The sequence below is a fragment of the Macadamia integrifolia genome, chromosome 5, assembly GCF_013358625.1.
Source record: "Macadamia integrifolia cultivar HAES 741 chromosome 5, SCU_Mint_v3, whole genome shotgun sequence".
NCBI classification, from domain to species: Eukaryota; Viridiplantae; Streptophyta; class Magnoliopsida; order Proteales; family Proteaceae; genus Macadamia; species Macadamia integrifolia.
The window spans coordinates 28,252,995-28,270,691 of NC_056561.1; the positions used below are offsets into that span (position 1 = coordinate 28,252,995).

The 17,697-nt window shown below is 39.0% G+C and overlaps 1 protein-coding gene across 2 annotated transcripts in view; it reads left to right on the forward strand.

Moving 5' to 3' along the window:
* Positions 1-17,697, forward strand: part of LOC122078469 (secretory carrier-associated membrane protein 4-like) — a 68,469-nt gene that overhangs the window by 41,479 nt on the left and 9,293 nt on the right. For both annotated transcript variants that reach the window (XM_042644453.1, XM_042644452.1), the window contains exons 6-7: positions 16,576-16,638; positions 16,735-16,828. In XM_042644453.1, coding sequence (XP_042500387.1) covers positions 16,576-16,638; positions 16,735-16,828 — 157 coding nt within the window. The remainder of the gene's footprint in view (positions 1-16,575; positions 16,639-16,734; positions 16,829-17,697) is intronic.

A 17,697-nucleotide genomic window follows, 5' to 3' on the forward strand; every position in this document is an offset into this window, starting at 1 on the left:
TTCTTGAAAAGTTCAATTACCATATTTGGTAAGAGTTTAAGTTGGTTACACCCATGGTTTAAAGTATCGGTACATATCGTACTGTATCAGCCCTTACTGATACGATACTACCAATACTCTAGAAAATTGTTGGAACAACAAATAAATAATCTTCTTGAAAAGTTCAATTACCATATTTGGTAAGAGTTTAAGTTGGTTACACCCATGGTTTAAAGTATCAGTACGTATCATACTGTATCGGCCCTTACTGATACGATACTACCAATACTCGGGAAAATTTGTAGCGGTATGTATCATACGATACATACCAATGCATAGTTATACGTACCGATATTCTATGGGAAATAAAAAATCGAGGCGAAATGTATGGTTCTGTACATATCAATATGTATCTGTATGTATCTACTGGTACATACCAATACGGTACAATACGTATGGATATGGTGCGCTACGGTCATATAATGTCCAAGATGGGTCATTTCTCAGGAAAACATGATTTTCTGAGAGGGGGTTTTATTCCAAAGTTGCTGCCAACCATTTTTCTCTCTAAATAGCGTGGAAATCAAGGTTGGGAATCCATATTACACCCATGAACAACTACAACCCTTGGATTCTCAGTGCGATACTCTCCATTTTAGTGTTTATGCAATATGCATAATTCATGTTATATATAGTGTTTTAAATATATTTTTTTATTTTTTTATTTAAAAGCGTATAAAAAAGTGTTCCCTATCCATTTATGTGCATATCTTAGCATATCCCCATGGTTTAAAGTATCTCCGATACGATACGATACCCCTTCAGTAAAGTATCTTAAATTTCAGTTATTGTAATATGTAGGTTAGGGGTATTTTAGCCCCTAAGTTACCCCTCTTTGGAGACACACACACACACACACACATATATATATATATATATATGGAGTAGCCTGCGATAGGTCACAATTCACTACCGTAGGCTGCCTCCCACACACAATTCTGTAGCCTTTGTTTCTCTTTTGTTTTCTCTTGGTTTGATTACTTAGATTCTGGTTTGTAAAATGGTATCAGAGCCTTAGTAATTAGACTAAGGGTTTCCTTCTCCCTTCTGCTGATTTCGATTATTGTTCCACACTTTTGTGGTGTACCGAGTGTTATCAATTCGGCCGAACCGAATTTTTCCGAATTTAATCAAAAATTTTGACCGAATCCGAATTAAAAATAAAATTCGGTAAAATTTGCGATTTTTTCAAAAGTGAATATAAAACGCGAATAATTCGAACCGAACCTAATTAAATTGAATTATTCGGTCCACTTAAACAGTATTTAAAAAAACAAAAAAACAAAAAAACAAAAAAACAATAAAACAAAAAAACAATAAAAAAAAAAAACAAAAAAACAAAAAAACAAAAGCCAGTAAGCTTTTTTGACCGAATCCTTAAATTAATCAATCGAATTATTCCGAATAATTCTCCGCCCGAATAATTCCCGAATCCAAATTTGCTAACTATGGGTTTACCACCTATTGCTGCCTATGCTATTCATTAAGCCACATATTTCCATTAATGGAGTGCTTCTATATTGTCTACTTGATGATTTACTATTGCTAAGTCGGAGGTCTCCCTACCTTTTTATCGATTTTCCTCCCATATTGGAAAAAGCGATTATTTTTAAGGTTTTTTCCCTAAATCGATTGTGGTGCATGTACTTGGTTGATGTCTATGGCTGCTTTGTGGGATATGTTTGGTGCTTCTACTATGGTTGCTGGTTTTCTTGCTATATAATCCTCTGGTAAATAAATCTACAAGGATTTGTGCTCCATTGGTTAATGCCCCATTAAGACCCTGAGTGATCTCTCCCTTGATTATTTTTAGGGTTTTTTTTTTCCCTAAATCAATCGTGGTGCTTCTACTTGGTTGATTTCTGCAGCTAATTGTGGGATATGTTTGGTACTTCTACTGTGGTTGCTGGTCTTCTTGCCTTATTATAATCCCTTGGTAAATAACTTCACAAGGATTTGTCACTACCTGGGACTGATAAATGGTTTCTCTGCTACTAGGGAAGTTATCTATAGCTGGTTTGTTCTTCCAGCTTTACCATCAATCTGTTATGATTTATAGTTGATTATTTGGATTCTAAAGAAGATCAACCACCGGTTTTGCACATTTGTGGGTGGTAATCTTGTTACTTGACGAAGTAAAAAACAACCTAAGGTTGTTAGGTCCAGTACTTAAGCTGAGTATTGAGCTATGGCTCTTACTGCAACTGAGTTGATGTGGTTAAAATCATTACTTCATGAGTTGTGTTTTCCAGTCACTCAACCTATGAAGATGTTTTGTAATAATTAGGCGGCTATCTATATTGCAAGTAATCCTATTTTTCACGAGTGCACTAGCCACATTGAAGTGAATTGTCATTTTGTGTGTACTGCTGTAATAAAGAAGTTGATAGTCACTCTGTTGGTTGCTTCCTCTGACCAACTCAGTGATATGCTTACCAAGCCCTTGTTTGGTCTTGCCTTCAAAAAAGGATTTTCCAAGCTGCGCATGGGTGATCTGTATGCTCCAACTTGAGGGGGAGTGTTAAAGGTCACATGGACCTTTTGTATCGTGGGGGTACAAAGGGGGTACATGTGTGAGTTGATGGCATCCAAGGCTCTCACTCAATATTTGTTTCCTATTATTACCAGGATTCTATTCTAAGTTTATTTCCTAGTTAAAGTAGATTACAATATTACTTAGTTTTCTTTTTTACTTGTAATAAGTTCTAGTTATAAACTTTTTTAATTGTAATAAGTTTTAGTCATAAATAAGAAAGGTAAGGGAGACTGCTGGTCACGATTTTGTGAACTAGCAGTTTCGGTTCTCTCCTCTTCTTCTCTTCTTCTTCCTTTTCTCTTTGGATTGCTTGGTAGTTGTTTTGCATATTGTTACTACCATATTGTTATAGACTCTGTGCTACTATTCTATTATCTATCGATTTTAGGTGGTTTCAAAATCCTGAAGCCCTAATCGTTTTTGTTCTTGGGCTTGGTTTTACTTCCTTTGCTGCCAGCCACCTGGTACTTGTTGCTATTGTTGATAACAACTCTACCAATGCATTTGGTGTATGATGTCTTATATTCCGTCGCAACTTAATCCAGGGAGTTTTATAGGGCAGCTTTGTACTTTTCGGTATTAGGGTTTTTCGCTAGATATTTGTAGCGAGAGTTACTTTTTCTGTAAAAAATTCTGAGAGGTGTGAGGACGAGCGTTGTTACCCTATTCTCCATTGATAGTGAAGCAGAATCTGGTCTCACCGAGGACGTATGCAATCTTGCCGAACCTCGTAAACTTATGTGCATTGTTTATTCTTGTTTTTCCATTATCTTCTGCATCGCTTTTAGAGTTGCGTTTCTACAAATTGGTATCTAAGCTCTAGGTTTCCGTTTTCTAGGGTTTTCTATCAAGTATAATAGCGAGTGGTTCAATGGGAAGAACAACTTCACCCTTTGACGTCAGAGGATGAAGGATCTTCTGATACAATAGGGTTTGGTGAAAACGTTGTTGAGGAAGTTGAAGAAACCTGCAAAAGTTACTGATGAAGATTGGGAAGAGATGGAGGAAAAGGCGGTAACCGCTATCTGATTGGATCTTTCTGATGTTGCCCTACAATATGTTGTGGGTCTCAAATCTGCACCATAGTTATGGGCGAAACTTGAAAGCATTTATGTGACGAAGTCCTTAATGAACAAGTTGTTTGTGAAGAAACAATTGTATTCTCTATAGATGGAGGAAGGTACGGATTTATTAGAACATCTTAACACGTTCAATCAGATCGTAAGTAAACTTGTAAACTTGGAGGTTAAGATCGAGGATGAAGACAACGTCATATTGATGCTATCTGTCACTCCCAGAATCGTATGATCACTTGGTAACGACTCTCTTATATGAGAAGGAGACCCTTGAGGCGGATGAAGTCGCGGCTGCCCTCATGTCCAATGATACAAAGAAGGCCAGCAGTACGAAATCTCAAGGTCTTTTTCGGAGGTGACAAGGAGTAGGAGAGAGGGAGATCAAATAAGGAGGGATCTGGGAAGAGTCGACCGAAATTAAAAAGGAAAAAACTAAGGTCTTTTGTTACTATTGTAAGAAGGAAGACCATCTGAAGATAGAGTGTATGAAGAGAAAGGTGGACTTGAAGAAGAAAGGTGCAGATAAGGCATCTAAGGAAGCTAGTGTGGCTGATAGTTCAGATTGAGATGTACTCTCTATATCATCAGGTAAGAATCAACCTTCTGATTTTTGGATTTTAGATTTTGGATGTTCATATCACATGTGTCCATACAAGGATTGGTTTGATACATATCAACCATATAGTGGTGGGTCTGTCCTAATGAGGAATGATGCTGTGTGCAAAACCATTGGGATAGGCACTATCAAAATGAAAATATTTGATGGCATAATAAGAACTTTAGCAGGTGTGAGACACGTATCAAAGCTAAGGAAAAACTTAGTATCTTTGGGGGCACTTGACTCAAATGGCTGCAAGTACATAGCAGAAGGTGGAGTTCTCAAAGTTATTAAGGGTGTGATGGTTGTCATGAAGGGACAGCTAATATGAAACCTGTATAGACTTATAGGGAGCACTGTTATAGGTGGAGCATCTGTGACTACAGATACAGGATCTGATACAGGTGATACTCATCTGTGGCATATGCGGTTATGGCATATGGGAGAAAGAGGATTGATGGAGCTTCATAAAAGGGAACTGTTGAAGGGGGTGAAAACCTATAAATTGAACTTCTGCAAGTATTGTATTTGGGAAACAATGCAAAGTTAGTTTTAAAACTGCAAAACATAAGAGTAAAGGGGTGCTTGATTATGTACACAACGATGTATGGGGTCCTTCAACGACTAAATCTAAAGGTGGGGCAGAATACTTTGTGACCTTCGTTTGTGATTACTCAAGGAAAGTCTGGATCTACTTCGTGAAGCATAAAAGTGAGGTGTTCACTAAATTTAAGGAATAGAAGACTCAGGTAGAAAGGAAGACAGAAAAGAAAATTAAGTACTTGAGAACAGATGATAGAGGGGAGTACAGGTACAAGCCGTATCTAGATATGTGCAAAGCTGAAGGGATACACATCACTTCACGGTTCCAAAGACACCATAACAATATGGTGTAGCTAAAGGATGAACATGACACTTCTAGAAAGAGGTCGGAGTATGAGGCTAAATGTAGGGTTGAGTAAGATTTTGGGTAGAAACAGGGAATATGGCATGTTTCCTCATCAACAGGTCTCTATCAAAGGCGATTGAGTGTAAAATTTCTGAAGAGGTATGGACAGAAAAACCAGTAGATTATTTTGTTTGAAAATATTTGGTTGTCCAGCCTATGCTCATGTGGAGAGTAAATAGCGTTCCAAGTTAGACTCAAAGTCTAAGCAGTGCATCTTTCTTGATTTTGAGAAAGATGTAAAGAGATTCAAGTTGTGGGATCCAAGTTCACCAAAGGTTGTGGTTAGCAGGGACGTGTTTGATGAGTCTCACATGGTGAAGTCAATTTGTAGTTCATAAGCAATTAATGAAAATAAAGAAGTATCTATTATGCCGATGGAGTTAGGTGAGTCAGAAACAACAAGAGAGAATGAGTCATCCAGTGTCTAACTAGGACAACAGGAAACAATAGAAGTTCCCTATACCGTGGCAAAGGGTAAAGGGAAATGTACTCACAAAGCATCCGTGAGATATGGGTTTGAGGACATGGTTGCCTATGCCCTCACTGTAGGTAAATGTGATCCATCTTTCTACCAGGATGCTTTGAGTGATGCACATCATGATAATTGGATGACAACTATGATGGAGGAAATGGAGTCTCTACAGAAGTATAAGACTTGGGCTTGGGAGATTGTGGAAAAACCTAAGGGGAGAAAAATTATTGGGTGTAAATGGTTCTTTCGTAAGAAAGAGGCACCATCTGAGGAGGAGCGTGAAAGGTATAGGGCAAGACTTGTAGCCAATGGGCTATGCACAGAAGGAGGGGGTAGACTATAATGAGATATTCTCTCCAGTGGTGAAGCACGCTTTGATTCGGGTACTACTCGCTTTGGTGGCCATGTATGATTTGGAGCCTGAACAGCTTGATGTGAAGACGGTGTTTCTTCATGGTGACTTGGAGGAACAGGTTTATATGGACCAAACTGAAGGTTTGAAGGTGCAAAGGAAGGAAGATCATGTTTATCTGCTTAAAAGGTCGCTTTATGGTCTTAACTAATCTCCTAGGCAGTGGTACAAACGCTTTGATTCCCACATGGTGAAGGTTGGCTACACAAGAAGTGAGTATAATTGTTGTGTTTATTATAAAGTGTTAAATGATAATTCCATTATTCTGTTGATGCTTTATGTTGATGACATACTCATTGCTCCAAAGAATAAGCATGATATAGTCTCTTTGAAGTCTTTTTTGAGTGTTGAATTTGAGATGAAGGATCTTGGTGCTACGAAGAAGATCCTTGGCATGAAAATCCTTAGAAGTGCAGGTAAACTTTGGGTAACTTAGAAGAGGTATGTTGAAAAGGTGCTAGAGCGTTTCAATATGGAAAAGGCTAAGCCGGTTAGCACTCCGTTAGCTAGCTACTTCAAGTTATCTGAAAGGCAGTGCCCTACAACACATAGGGAGGTGGAGCAGATGTCCCAGGTCCCCTATGCTAGCTCAATTGGGAATCTTGTGTATGCTATGGTTTGTAGTAAGTCGGACTTGCCTCGTGCAATCAGTGTTGTTAGCAGATACATGAGTAATCTAGGGAAGGAGCATTGGAATGCAATTAAGTGGATCTTCAGATATTTGAGCAAGACTAAAAATATAGGTGTTATGTTTAGTGGTAAGGGAAGTTCCACAGAATTTCCGTTCTGTTAGGGGGCCTGCATCAATACTCCCTGGATTAAATTGCGACGAAATATAAGACATCGTACACTAATACCAACTACTTATTATGGGCTCAAGCTGTGAAAGTTATATCATGACACAATATAAACTTAAGTACCTTACATTTGATCCTCCTTTTAATATTGATGATAGCTACATTGAGTGGATGAAAGAGAATGCCATTACTCTGATATAGTTATGGAATAATATGGAACTTGATATAACTGCTAATGTTATGTTCCACACCATTACCAAGGGTGTTAGGGATGATTTGAAGGATCCATACTCCCAGGAGAAGAACATGAACTGTGTCTATGATTAGTATGAGAAGTTTTACAACTTTAGCAATAAAACAAGTCTCTTCAAGATTACGACAATGCTTCAAAAGGCTTGGTTGAGGAATCAAATATATATCAACCACTTGCAACTGATATAAATAAACTCACGGCTCAACGCAATGAATTCTTTGTATCTAACCTTCTTGCTGGTTTGAACTCTGATCTGAAGAATGTCCAGGGTCACATACTTGCTGGTGAATGTGTATCCACACTTGCTGATACCTTCTCTCGTCTTCAATGCATTGCTTCTCTTGGTGAGTCTGATGCATCCCCCAAGGATAACTCTGCCTTTGCTGCTGGTCGTAATTGTGGCTTGTTGGGTTCCATCTGACATTGAGAGGGGGGTGAATCAGTTTATGCAAAAACTTTCCCTCAGCTGGTTCTTTGCTATATCACCAGTTGTTGTGGCTCACTCTCAGTGATAGTCTACTGATGTTACCCAGAGCTGCTATGTATACAATTGACAACTCACTGCTGCACAGAGCTATCTCACAATTCCTATACTGCAACCACTGTTTCACACATACACGGTCGTATGCACATCCACACTGCACCACCAAATGGTCAGGTTTACCGAATGTGCACACTTATCCAGCATACAAGCACTCCACTATGTGAAGCAAGCTTACACAACCACAACACAAGAGATACTTGCTTTGGCTAGTTGCCTACATGCACGGAGTAATGCCCACTATCGGGTTCAACATTTTCTCAGTATTAATTATGATTGTGCCCACAGCCAAGGGCACACATCCTCAGTTTCCACCAATGACATAATGGCTAGGTCTTCACCCTTGTTTTCCCAGAATGATCTGAGAGGCCGCACTCATGGAAAATAGGTTTAGGTAGCGGTAGCTACCAAGGGACACACTGTCCTTGTGTCCAACACCCGTTGGACACCAATTACAAAATGAAGTTGGCTTATATCAATGTTGTACAATGATGTCCTATGTAGCATAGGTCTCTGATTTCCCACTGGAAGATAGATCTTGGTGAGATGAAAATTCTCCAATTTGAATAATCCAAATCGGAGCTATATTGAGGGAGATATTGCATTTTTAGTTTGGGCCACTTAGGAGCCTTAAAAAGGAATCTTTTGGCCATGATAAGTGTACCTGAGAAGAACCAAATATCGGCTACCCTTACAGCCGTTGGATGAGGACTTGCATCTCATGGGTTTAATTACAACCCTTCAATCAACACAGATGTTACCTGCAGAAATTAAGGGTGGCTTCATCCAATGGCCATCAAACTTTAATAAAAAGGACGAGCACTTTTCGAGATTTCATTGGTCTTTGAGCATCACTAATGTGATCTGTCAGATCTGAGCAACGTGGGTGGCTGGGATGTTTTCACTGGAATCAACAAAAAACACTTAAATATGACTGCTTTTTAGGCCAAGGACTGTGATGGAGGGCCTTCGGGAGGAGAGGGAAAATCAGAATAACAGGGGGGAAGGGAAGCACATGTTCTTACAAAGCACAAATTGTAACCAATTCTCATTCAAATTACTTCATTCTGTCCAACATTGGATATGTGCAAGTATTTAAATAGAAAATAACAAGACTCCTACTTAGATTCTAAAACTGAAACAAACTCCTATTTCTTTATCTCCTACGTAACTTATCCAAAAACAAACATAAGAAAATAAAAGACATAATTTAAACTAAACTACTTCCAACCCTTGTTGGACAAAAAACCTGGGCTGGACCGGTTCTTCTTGGCTTTTGGCTTCCAAAGTCGGTCATGCTAGTCCAACTAGGTAAGTGCAGACTTATCTGTATCAACTCTCCTTCTCTGAAAAGAACTCGACTCTGTCGAGTTTGGATGAGGTTCAAGAATGCCATCAGAATCGATGCTCTTAAGGAGAAAAGTACCAGCTGTCCTCTTGAGTTTGAGAGGGGGAAGATCCTTTACTGGAAGAAACTTCATCTCAAGGCCACCATGCTGAAAAGAGTATGTATTCTCATATCCACAGTATTTGGCTTTCTTGTTGAACAACCATGGGCGCCGTAGAAGAATGTGACAGACTTTCAGAGGGAGAATATCACATTGCACTTGATCAATCAGTTCACCAATGGAATACGTGAGCAAACACCTTTTATTAATTTTCAGATTATTATTGTTTGCCCACCCAACTTCTAGGGATTCGGATGGGGCTCCGTTTTCAGACCTAACTTGCGAACATCTTCAGCAACAATGTTGGTGCAATTGCAGGGTCAATCACCATATTACATAGGCTATCATTGCATTGCACCTTAGTTTGAAAAATACTATTACGACGCCAATCGTCCTCCTTAGGAATCTTCTGTGTAGTCGAAAGAGGACGGATCACATAGAACGATTGAGGCTCACCATCACGTCACCATCATTAATCACATTAGGCTCACGATCACATTCAGCCTCCAGATTTATTGTTCCTGTTTTCGGTTACTCTTCTGGTACATAGGGCATAAAATTGTCCTTGTCGATGTACGCTAACAAGTGGTTAGGACATTGATTAGATCGATGCCCATACCCCTTGCATGTGAAATATTGAATAACCTCCTTTGGAAATATTGAGTTCCTGTCATAACCACGTTGAGGTGGGGAGTATGGATGGTTAGGCCGTGAGGATGACATGTCTAAATCATGTCGAGGTAGAGAATTCGGCCTACTAGGTCGTGAAGATGACATAGATAAAGCACTAGCTTGTGGTCTGTTGATTGACTTTTCCTGTGGAGATGATTGTGGCTGAATAGAACTAGGACCCCTAGGAAAAACATTTGTAAATGGCCTCTTATTGTATGGACATTTCAGACTTTTCTCAACCTGATATGTTACTTGTACAACATCTTCCATTGTAGGTAGTCGGCTAGAGGCAAGGGCAGCACTAAGTTGAGGGTGCAAACCATTGTGGAAGTATGCCACCAATACTTCATCCCACTTAAAATTAGAACGAGTGGCCAAATAATAAAATCTAGCAACATATTCTTCTTCAATGGTCAAATTCTCCTGTTTCAACTGTGCAAACCTGAGATGCATGCATTGCTTATAATCAGAAGGCAAGAATCTTCGGTTCATGACTTTATGCATTTCAGCCCGAGTAGTGACTAAGCCAATGCCACGGGTTTGGTTCTGTTGCTGTTGTTTGAGCCACCAAACTCGGGCCATGCCTTTTAGTTTAGTCTTTGCAAATAGAAATTTTCGGGCCTCAGTCAACCCATACCATTTGAAGAATGTGTCTAAGCTGTGAATCCAGTCAAGGTACAGTTCTAAATTGTTATCTCCATAAAAATCAAGGACATCCAATTTTGCTGCTATTTCCGTTCCTTCATCATATCTACCAGTCCATATGGTGGTGGGGGTGGTGGTGGTGGTGGCGGTGGTGGTAGTGGTAGTGGTAGTGACGGATACTGTGGAGTGGTGTTGGAAGAATCCCCAGATTGAGTGGGACTCTTTCCTTTATTTGTTGCCATCAAACGATCAATAGAAACTTGCATAGATTCCATCATTGTCTTAAGGGAAGTGACAACAGTAGTGAGAGCATCAATTTTTGCATCAGTTCTCCCTTATAGGAGTTCAGCTGTTGAATAACTTCACTATTGGCTACCATGGTGGAGATAAGAAAGATTACACTCAAATAGGATAGAAAAATAGAAAATAAAGGAGGTGTAAGGAACAATGGCAGAATGGTAAATAACTCTTTTTTTTTTGGCAGGGATGGCAGAATTGTAAATATTGCAAGTTCAATTTACACCTCAAGGGATATTAGTGTGGGTGCAGGGGTATACTTTGAAGTGAAGTGAGTGGAGAATCAAAAGGGCAATACTGAAAATTCAAAGGATTTAAAGGAAAAAAGAGGAAACAAAAGGAGATTGTGGGTTGGGGTTTACTGGCCGAGGAGTCCTTGGAGACGGAACCAGTAGAGGGAGGTTTCTTGGAAGATCTACTCGCCACCGGATGAACCAGTGGGTGGATTTTTCGTTTTGTTCTGTTCCTCTCTCTCTTCTTGTCTTCTCCTCTTCTTCTTCTTCTCTTCTTTTCTTCTGTGCTTTCGTCCCTTTTCTACGCTGCTGCTTTTTTTTTTGGTTGCTCTTGCTGCTGCTTCTCTTCGACTTATCATTTTTTTTTTTTTGTGCTGGTCAGAAACCGAGAATAAGGAAAAGGAAAAAGGAGACGGGGTTTATTGTGGAGTCGAAAGTGGCTGGGACTGTTGCAAGATACTGCAGCACTGGGATTTGTGAGGACTCGAAGGGGAGGACAGGGATGATGGGTTTATGGTTAGGGTGTCTTTGGTAGTAGCAATGGCTGTGGGTTTTGAACAGAATGAGTTTTTCTTTTTTTTTCTTTTTGCCTGTTCTTTGTCACGGCAGGAACTAGCATAGAGAATGGAAAGGGAAGAAAGGGATGGAAGGAAGAAAGGTAATGGGGATCCTTCGGCTCTGATACCAAGTTGATGGAGGGCTTTAGGGAGGAGAGGGAAAATCAAAATAACAGAGGGAAAGAGGAAGCACACGTTCTCACAAAGCACAAATTGTAACCAATACTCATTCAAATTACTTCATTCTGTCCAACATTGGATATGTGCAAGTCTTTAAATAGAAAATAACAAGACTCCTACTTAGACTCTAAAACTGAAACAGACTCCTATTTCTGTATCTCCTACGTAACCTATCCAAAAACAAACATGAGAAAATAAAGACATAATATTAAACTAAACTACTTCCAACCCTTGTTGGACAAAAAACCTGAGTTGGACCGGTTCTTCTTGGCTCTTGGCTTCCAAAGTCGGTCATGCTGATCCAACCAGGTAAGTGCAGCCTTATCTACATCAAACTGATCTGGTGTAGCACAATATACCAAGGCTGCTTGTCTCAGCCAATGATAATAAGGCCATACGAATCTCCTTACTGAGGCATATTATTTTAAAGAAATACACCATAAAAACCCCTTAGAGAACGTGGACTTCACGTGGGCAGCCTTAAATTACTCTTCGCTTGGATTAATGGTCAAACACTCTGAACTTTTGAAGTTATAATATAATAATACTTGCCATTTTTGAAAGACCAAAAGGAGACTTGCTCTTGGGCTTGAAGGCCTATGACCGAACTCATGCCATAACTTCCCCATGTGCTGGGCTCTCTTGGCCAAGCCCTTGTGGCCAGCCGCAAGGTCTATTTTCAAGCCAATAAGCCAGTATGCAGCCTTGTGGTGGGGCCCTTCCATGCTTTGCTCCCTTGGTGCCATGTTGGCTTTGCCATGCTGCTATGCTGATCCCATTAAGCCTTTTTATCTGAATCGTGGCCTTGTGCCTTAGTCACTGTTAGAGATATCAGTTATGTTAGTCTAAGGGCAGTATTGTAATTTATCTCATTATGTTTTATTTTCCTTTTCCTTCTTAGGGAGATATGTGTAATTTCCCTCCTTAGGGAGGTTTGTGTAATACCTTGTAAATATATTAGTAAATGATATATTGGTGTAGGTGAGGTTATCTCTCACAATACACTATTCCAACATCCATCGATTCTCTCTCTTCTCCCTCTTCTGCTTCTCCATCTTCTTCCTCATCTCACTTCTCATTGTTCCTCTCCATTCACATATTTCAACTGTCACCTCCCACGTGAATGTTCCCATGACCATACATCTACCAAATAATGACCCTCCATGCATTAATCCACATACATATAACATCATCAACATATCATTAAAATCATCATCATGCACCCATGCCATCATGTCCATATCATGATCATTATGCCCATGCAGTGTAATAAAAATAATTTCAGAAATATTTTCCAGCTACTGCCACATCACCATCTAGGGCCCATATATCCTCGAAGATGCGTGACAGCCCATTTAGGCAGATCATTGAAGCCTTATAACATAATGGTGTGATCTAATAAGAAAAATCATAATTTTCTCATTTAAACTCGAATTGAGTTGTTCATGAGTCGGAGCACTAGAATCCTCTAGAACAACCCAACTATAGGCTCAGCCATCTAAAATGACCAAAATGCCCTTGAAATGTTTGTAGGTCGTAACTTTTTCATCTGATATCCAAATAAGGCAAACCCGATTGCGTTGGAAAGAGAGACATACTCTACAACATTCATGAAGACTCCAACACTCAGAAAAATTATTTGCAATGACTAAATTGCCCCCGAACATGAATGGGTCTAGATTGCTGATATCGAGCCTGAAAATCCGTGATATGCACTAAGGTTGCACCCATAACACTCAAACAACCTCTGATTCTTTGCTTGCCATCTCTGATACTCTCAACTGATACTATCTCTGATACTCTGCTGAGCCACTTTGCCACATTATACTACCAACTGTATAGATTTGCTGACTCAAACTGTACTATATAGACAACAATGACAACACAACATACACTGTGTGTAAAAACATGGCTGTGGCACTAGGGGTGGTCGTCGTGGTGGTGGTCGAGGTACTAGGGACCGTGCCTATTGACAGTGCACTCATTGTGGGAAACCCAAACATATTGTTGATACTTGTTGGGCCAAGCATGGAAAGCCTGAATAGGCAACCTAATTATCCAATCATACAATGTTTAATGGTGGTAGTGATATAGTATCCGATGGTGATTTTACACTAGGACCCTTTCCTGGTGGTAGTTTCTCTACTACTCCTTTATATGACGATATTACTTAGATATTACAGAGGTTACAGAGTCTTGAAGCATCCAGTGGTACATCTTCCGGTCCTTCCTCCTCTGCTACTCTAACTCATGAATTACACTTGCATTTTTTGCTACTACTCCTCCCTAGATCATTGACTCCGGGGCCTTTTCCCATATAACTGGTAAGTCTTCCCTGTTTACATCCTTTACTAATAATTTTGTGGAGAAGTACCCCAAAAGGGTATAGCCCAGTTGGTAAGGACCAACACCTCTCAATTAAGAGGTCATGAGTTCAACAATAGTTGTCAAGGCGTCGACAAGGCGCCGCTTTATATTTTGTTATTTCATTTACTTAAGATATTATTCATAAACAAATACCCCCTATTTGAATCCAATACAAATACTTAAAAAATCAATTTCCAAAAGGATAAAAAGTCAACCCCCGGTCCAAGAACAAAACTGGATTTTTGGTTATAGGAGTGATTTTCAACTTTCAAATGCTGATGTTTTTCGCAATTTTGAAAATTTTATAAATCTTATCTTGGTAAAACATTGCTAAAAACCAAAAGTCCGGTAAATTTTTTTTTTTTGTTTTGATGTTTATAAAATTATTTTCATTTAGGTGATTTTGACAGCATTCACGCACTTTAAAATAAGTTTGACTAGAACATAATTTTGTCATTACAACTCAGATTTAAGTACTCTTAGACTTGTTGGAAAGCTGGTTTTGTGTTGTACCTAATGCAAACAAGTCTCATGTAAAAATAAAATCATTTCACCAGTCAAATTTATTATAGAACATGAGCATTTCTCAAAATAGTTGATTTTTTATGACTTAACGTTAGTTTCATGATTTTTTTTTTTTTGGATGAATAACCTTAGTTTCATGATTTAATGTGGCTTAATGTTGATTTTTGATGATACAAGGTATATGTAGCATATTAAATAATGTTAGAAAAGAGGGAAAATAAAAATAACACTTGGTTGCCTTGTTCGCCTTAAGGCATATGCCTTGTCGCCTAAGTGCTTAGGCAGCCCTCATACACCTTGGTTTGCCTTGATGCCTTAACAACTATGAGTTCAACTCTCCCCAGCTGTGTAGAAGTATCTTACCAACTCCAGCCATGGCATCCCACCAAGGTGTCCCTACTGCATCCCATAATGGAGCAGTACTGAATCCCACGATAGAACAGTATTTGCCTTGATGCCTTAACAACTATGAGTTCAACTCTCCCCAGCTGTGTAGAAGTATCTTACCAACTCCAGTCATGGCATCCCACCAAGGTGTCCCTACTGCATCCCATAATGGAGCAGTACTGAATCCCACGATAGAACAGTACTGTATCCACCAGAACCGTACTATGTCTCTCACAGAAATTAGCAAGCATAAGCTTGGAAAATTGTTCAAATTGTTGGGGTAGTGTGATTGCTTATTCTTTATTTATAACTTCAATGAAATAAGCAGAATAGGAAACCCCCCATGCATGGAATCTCTTACAACCTTCTAGAACTTAGCAAAATAGAAAGTAACACCTAATTCTGTCTAGGGCCCAAATCTGTCATATTTGGGCTTATAGAATTGGCCCATTAGGATATAAAACCTAAAAATATTAAGCACATGACCCATACAACTCACTGGGCACTCAAAATTAAACCTATTGGTCCATTCTTGGTCCAGTCTGACCCACCGATAGCCTAGATTGCTGCTGACCTTTGATCTTCTGAACTGCATCAGATGTACTCAATTTCTAAACCTTACGGTGTGTGACTTTTCTGTCAATTTTCTTATCTGCTACTAACAAATACCTGCAATATTCTACTTTAGTTGTGTTCAGTAATCTCTCTGTAATTCTGTTGTTGTTTTCTGAATTCCCTGGTTGTTAACTCAATTCTGATCTTGCTTTCTGAATTCCCTGGTTGATTGACTCAATTCTGAACCTGCTATTAGCAATCATTGGGATGGTGGGACTCTTTACAAAGTCACTATTTTGTTACCTGAATTAGTTCAGATTCTGCAGGTCAGTTCTACCAGCAGAACAGATCCATCAATTGTGACTATAGACGATTCTGATTTGTTTGACTGAAGCTACAGAATTTCTCCCTATTCTGATTCTGTTTTTCTGTGTGTGCGATCCTGCTGTTCTAGTCTTCTAGTACAATTTCTCTTGTTGAAGATTAGATTATATTAACTATACTTCTCTCAAATGGTGATGGTTCAGAAGTATGAGGAGGATAGTATATGATAGTAAACTATGTGGATATCTCATTACAGGAAGATATTAATGGAATCTCTTGGAGATTGGTATTATACCAATTCCTTCAGTTACAGCTTTTTCTACTTTTTATTGTAGTTGTTTGATGTTAGAGGCTAAAGTTCTTAAATATCGGATGAACAATATGGAACTGACATGATGCAGCTCCACATTAGTGGATGGTTCAGCTTCAGTCTGGTGGTTATTATCCTTGTTATTGCATTGCCGAAATCTGTCTAGGCATTTAGGTTGCCATTCTTGCAATTGACTAATGTTGCATATCTGAAAGAATCAATTTTGTTTCAAATGGAACTGAACCAAATCCCTGCCATTTCTCCATAATTATCATATCCTGCATTTTAAATGATTATTTCACGTTAATTTTGGCTTCTGAAAAAGTAATTTGTTTCCCATTAAGAATCTTACTGCTACTATTTTATAAGGAACAATATTTGTTAATAATGATATTCCTGCAGGAATAGTTCTTTGTCTCATATTCAATGTTGTTGTTGTGATTGTCTACTGGATTAAAGGAGGAGGTAAGATTTGTTTCCTTGACACTTACCAGTACCTTTTGAATAATGTTCTTGAGCTTTGCTCAATGTACTGCTTCTGAGTATGCTTCCAATCTACAGGTGTTAAAATCTTTTTTCTTGCAATAATCTATGCTCTAATGGGATGCCCCCTTTCATATGTACTGTGGTACAGGCCTCTCTATCGTGGAATGAGGTACCTGCTTTTTTATTCACAATCCCTGATTTTGTTTATATGCTGGGGGAAATTGGCCATTTGCATTCTCAGCTCAGTGGGATAGGGTTTGGTTGGGTTAGTGTCGAGTGATATTTGATAGGCTTGGTTATCGTTTTGATGAAACCTGCTCCATTGCGACCCTCATCCTTAAATGAATGGTACATTTTCTAGTTGTCTGAATGTTTCATTTTCTATGTGCATGTGTAATTTAAGAACCAGATTAGACTAGTTGAGCCGCTTTGGCTGTCTGACTACCAACTAAACAGGACTTGGTCTCAAATTTTGTCAGTGACGGTAGGAAACATGCTGGTTTTCTTCAAAATGGTCAAAATCATACCCTTGCTTCCTAGTAATTTTGGCTTGCTGTAGCTGAAACTTGGGCACCGTTTGACAACGTTTCGTTTATGCCATTTTTGCGTTTTCTTGTTCCCAGAAACGGAGAAACAACTTAAAAAGCGTTTGATAAAGTTGTTCTGTTTCACCCGTTTCTAGAAACATGAATAAAAATTTATGCCTATTTACAATTCTAGAAACGACTTTGATGAAGATTTGTTTCGTCGTTTCTAGAAACGAATTTGAGAGAAAAAAAAAGGCTATTGTGCTGGACAAATCTCTTAACTATTTAAACTTAAAAAGAGGCAATCAAACCCTCTGTCCCTTTTGGGCATCCGATGATACTATTGGGTTTGTTAGTGGCATTATGTTTGCAAAAAATGTTTCGAGAAACAGGTTTACCAAACACTAAAAAATCCGTTTTTGTTTCCGGAAACGTGAAAATCCGTTTCTAGACACAGAAACAGCAGAAACGTTATCAAATGGTGCCTTGGTTAATGTAAGGAAAAATCAGA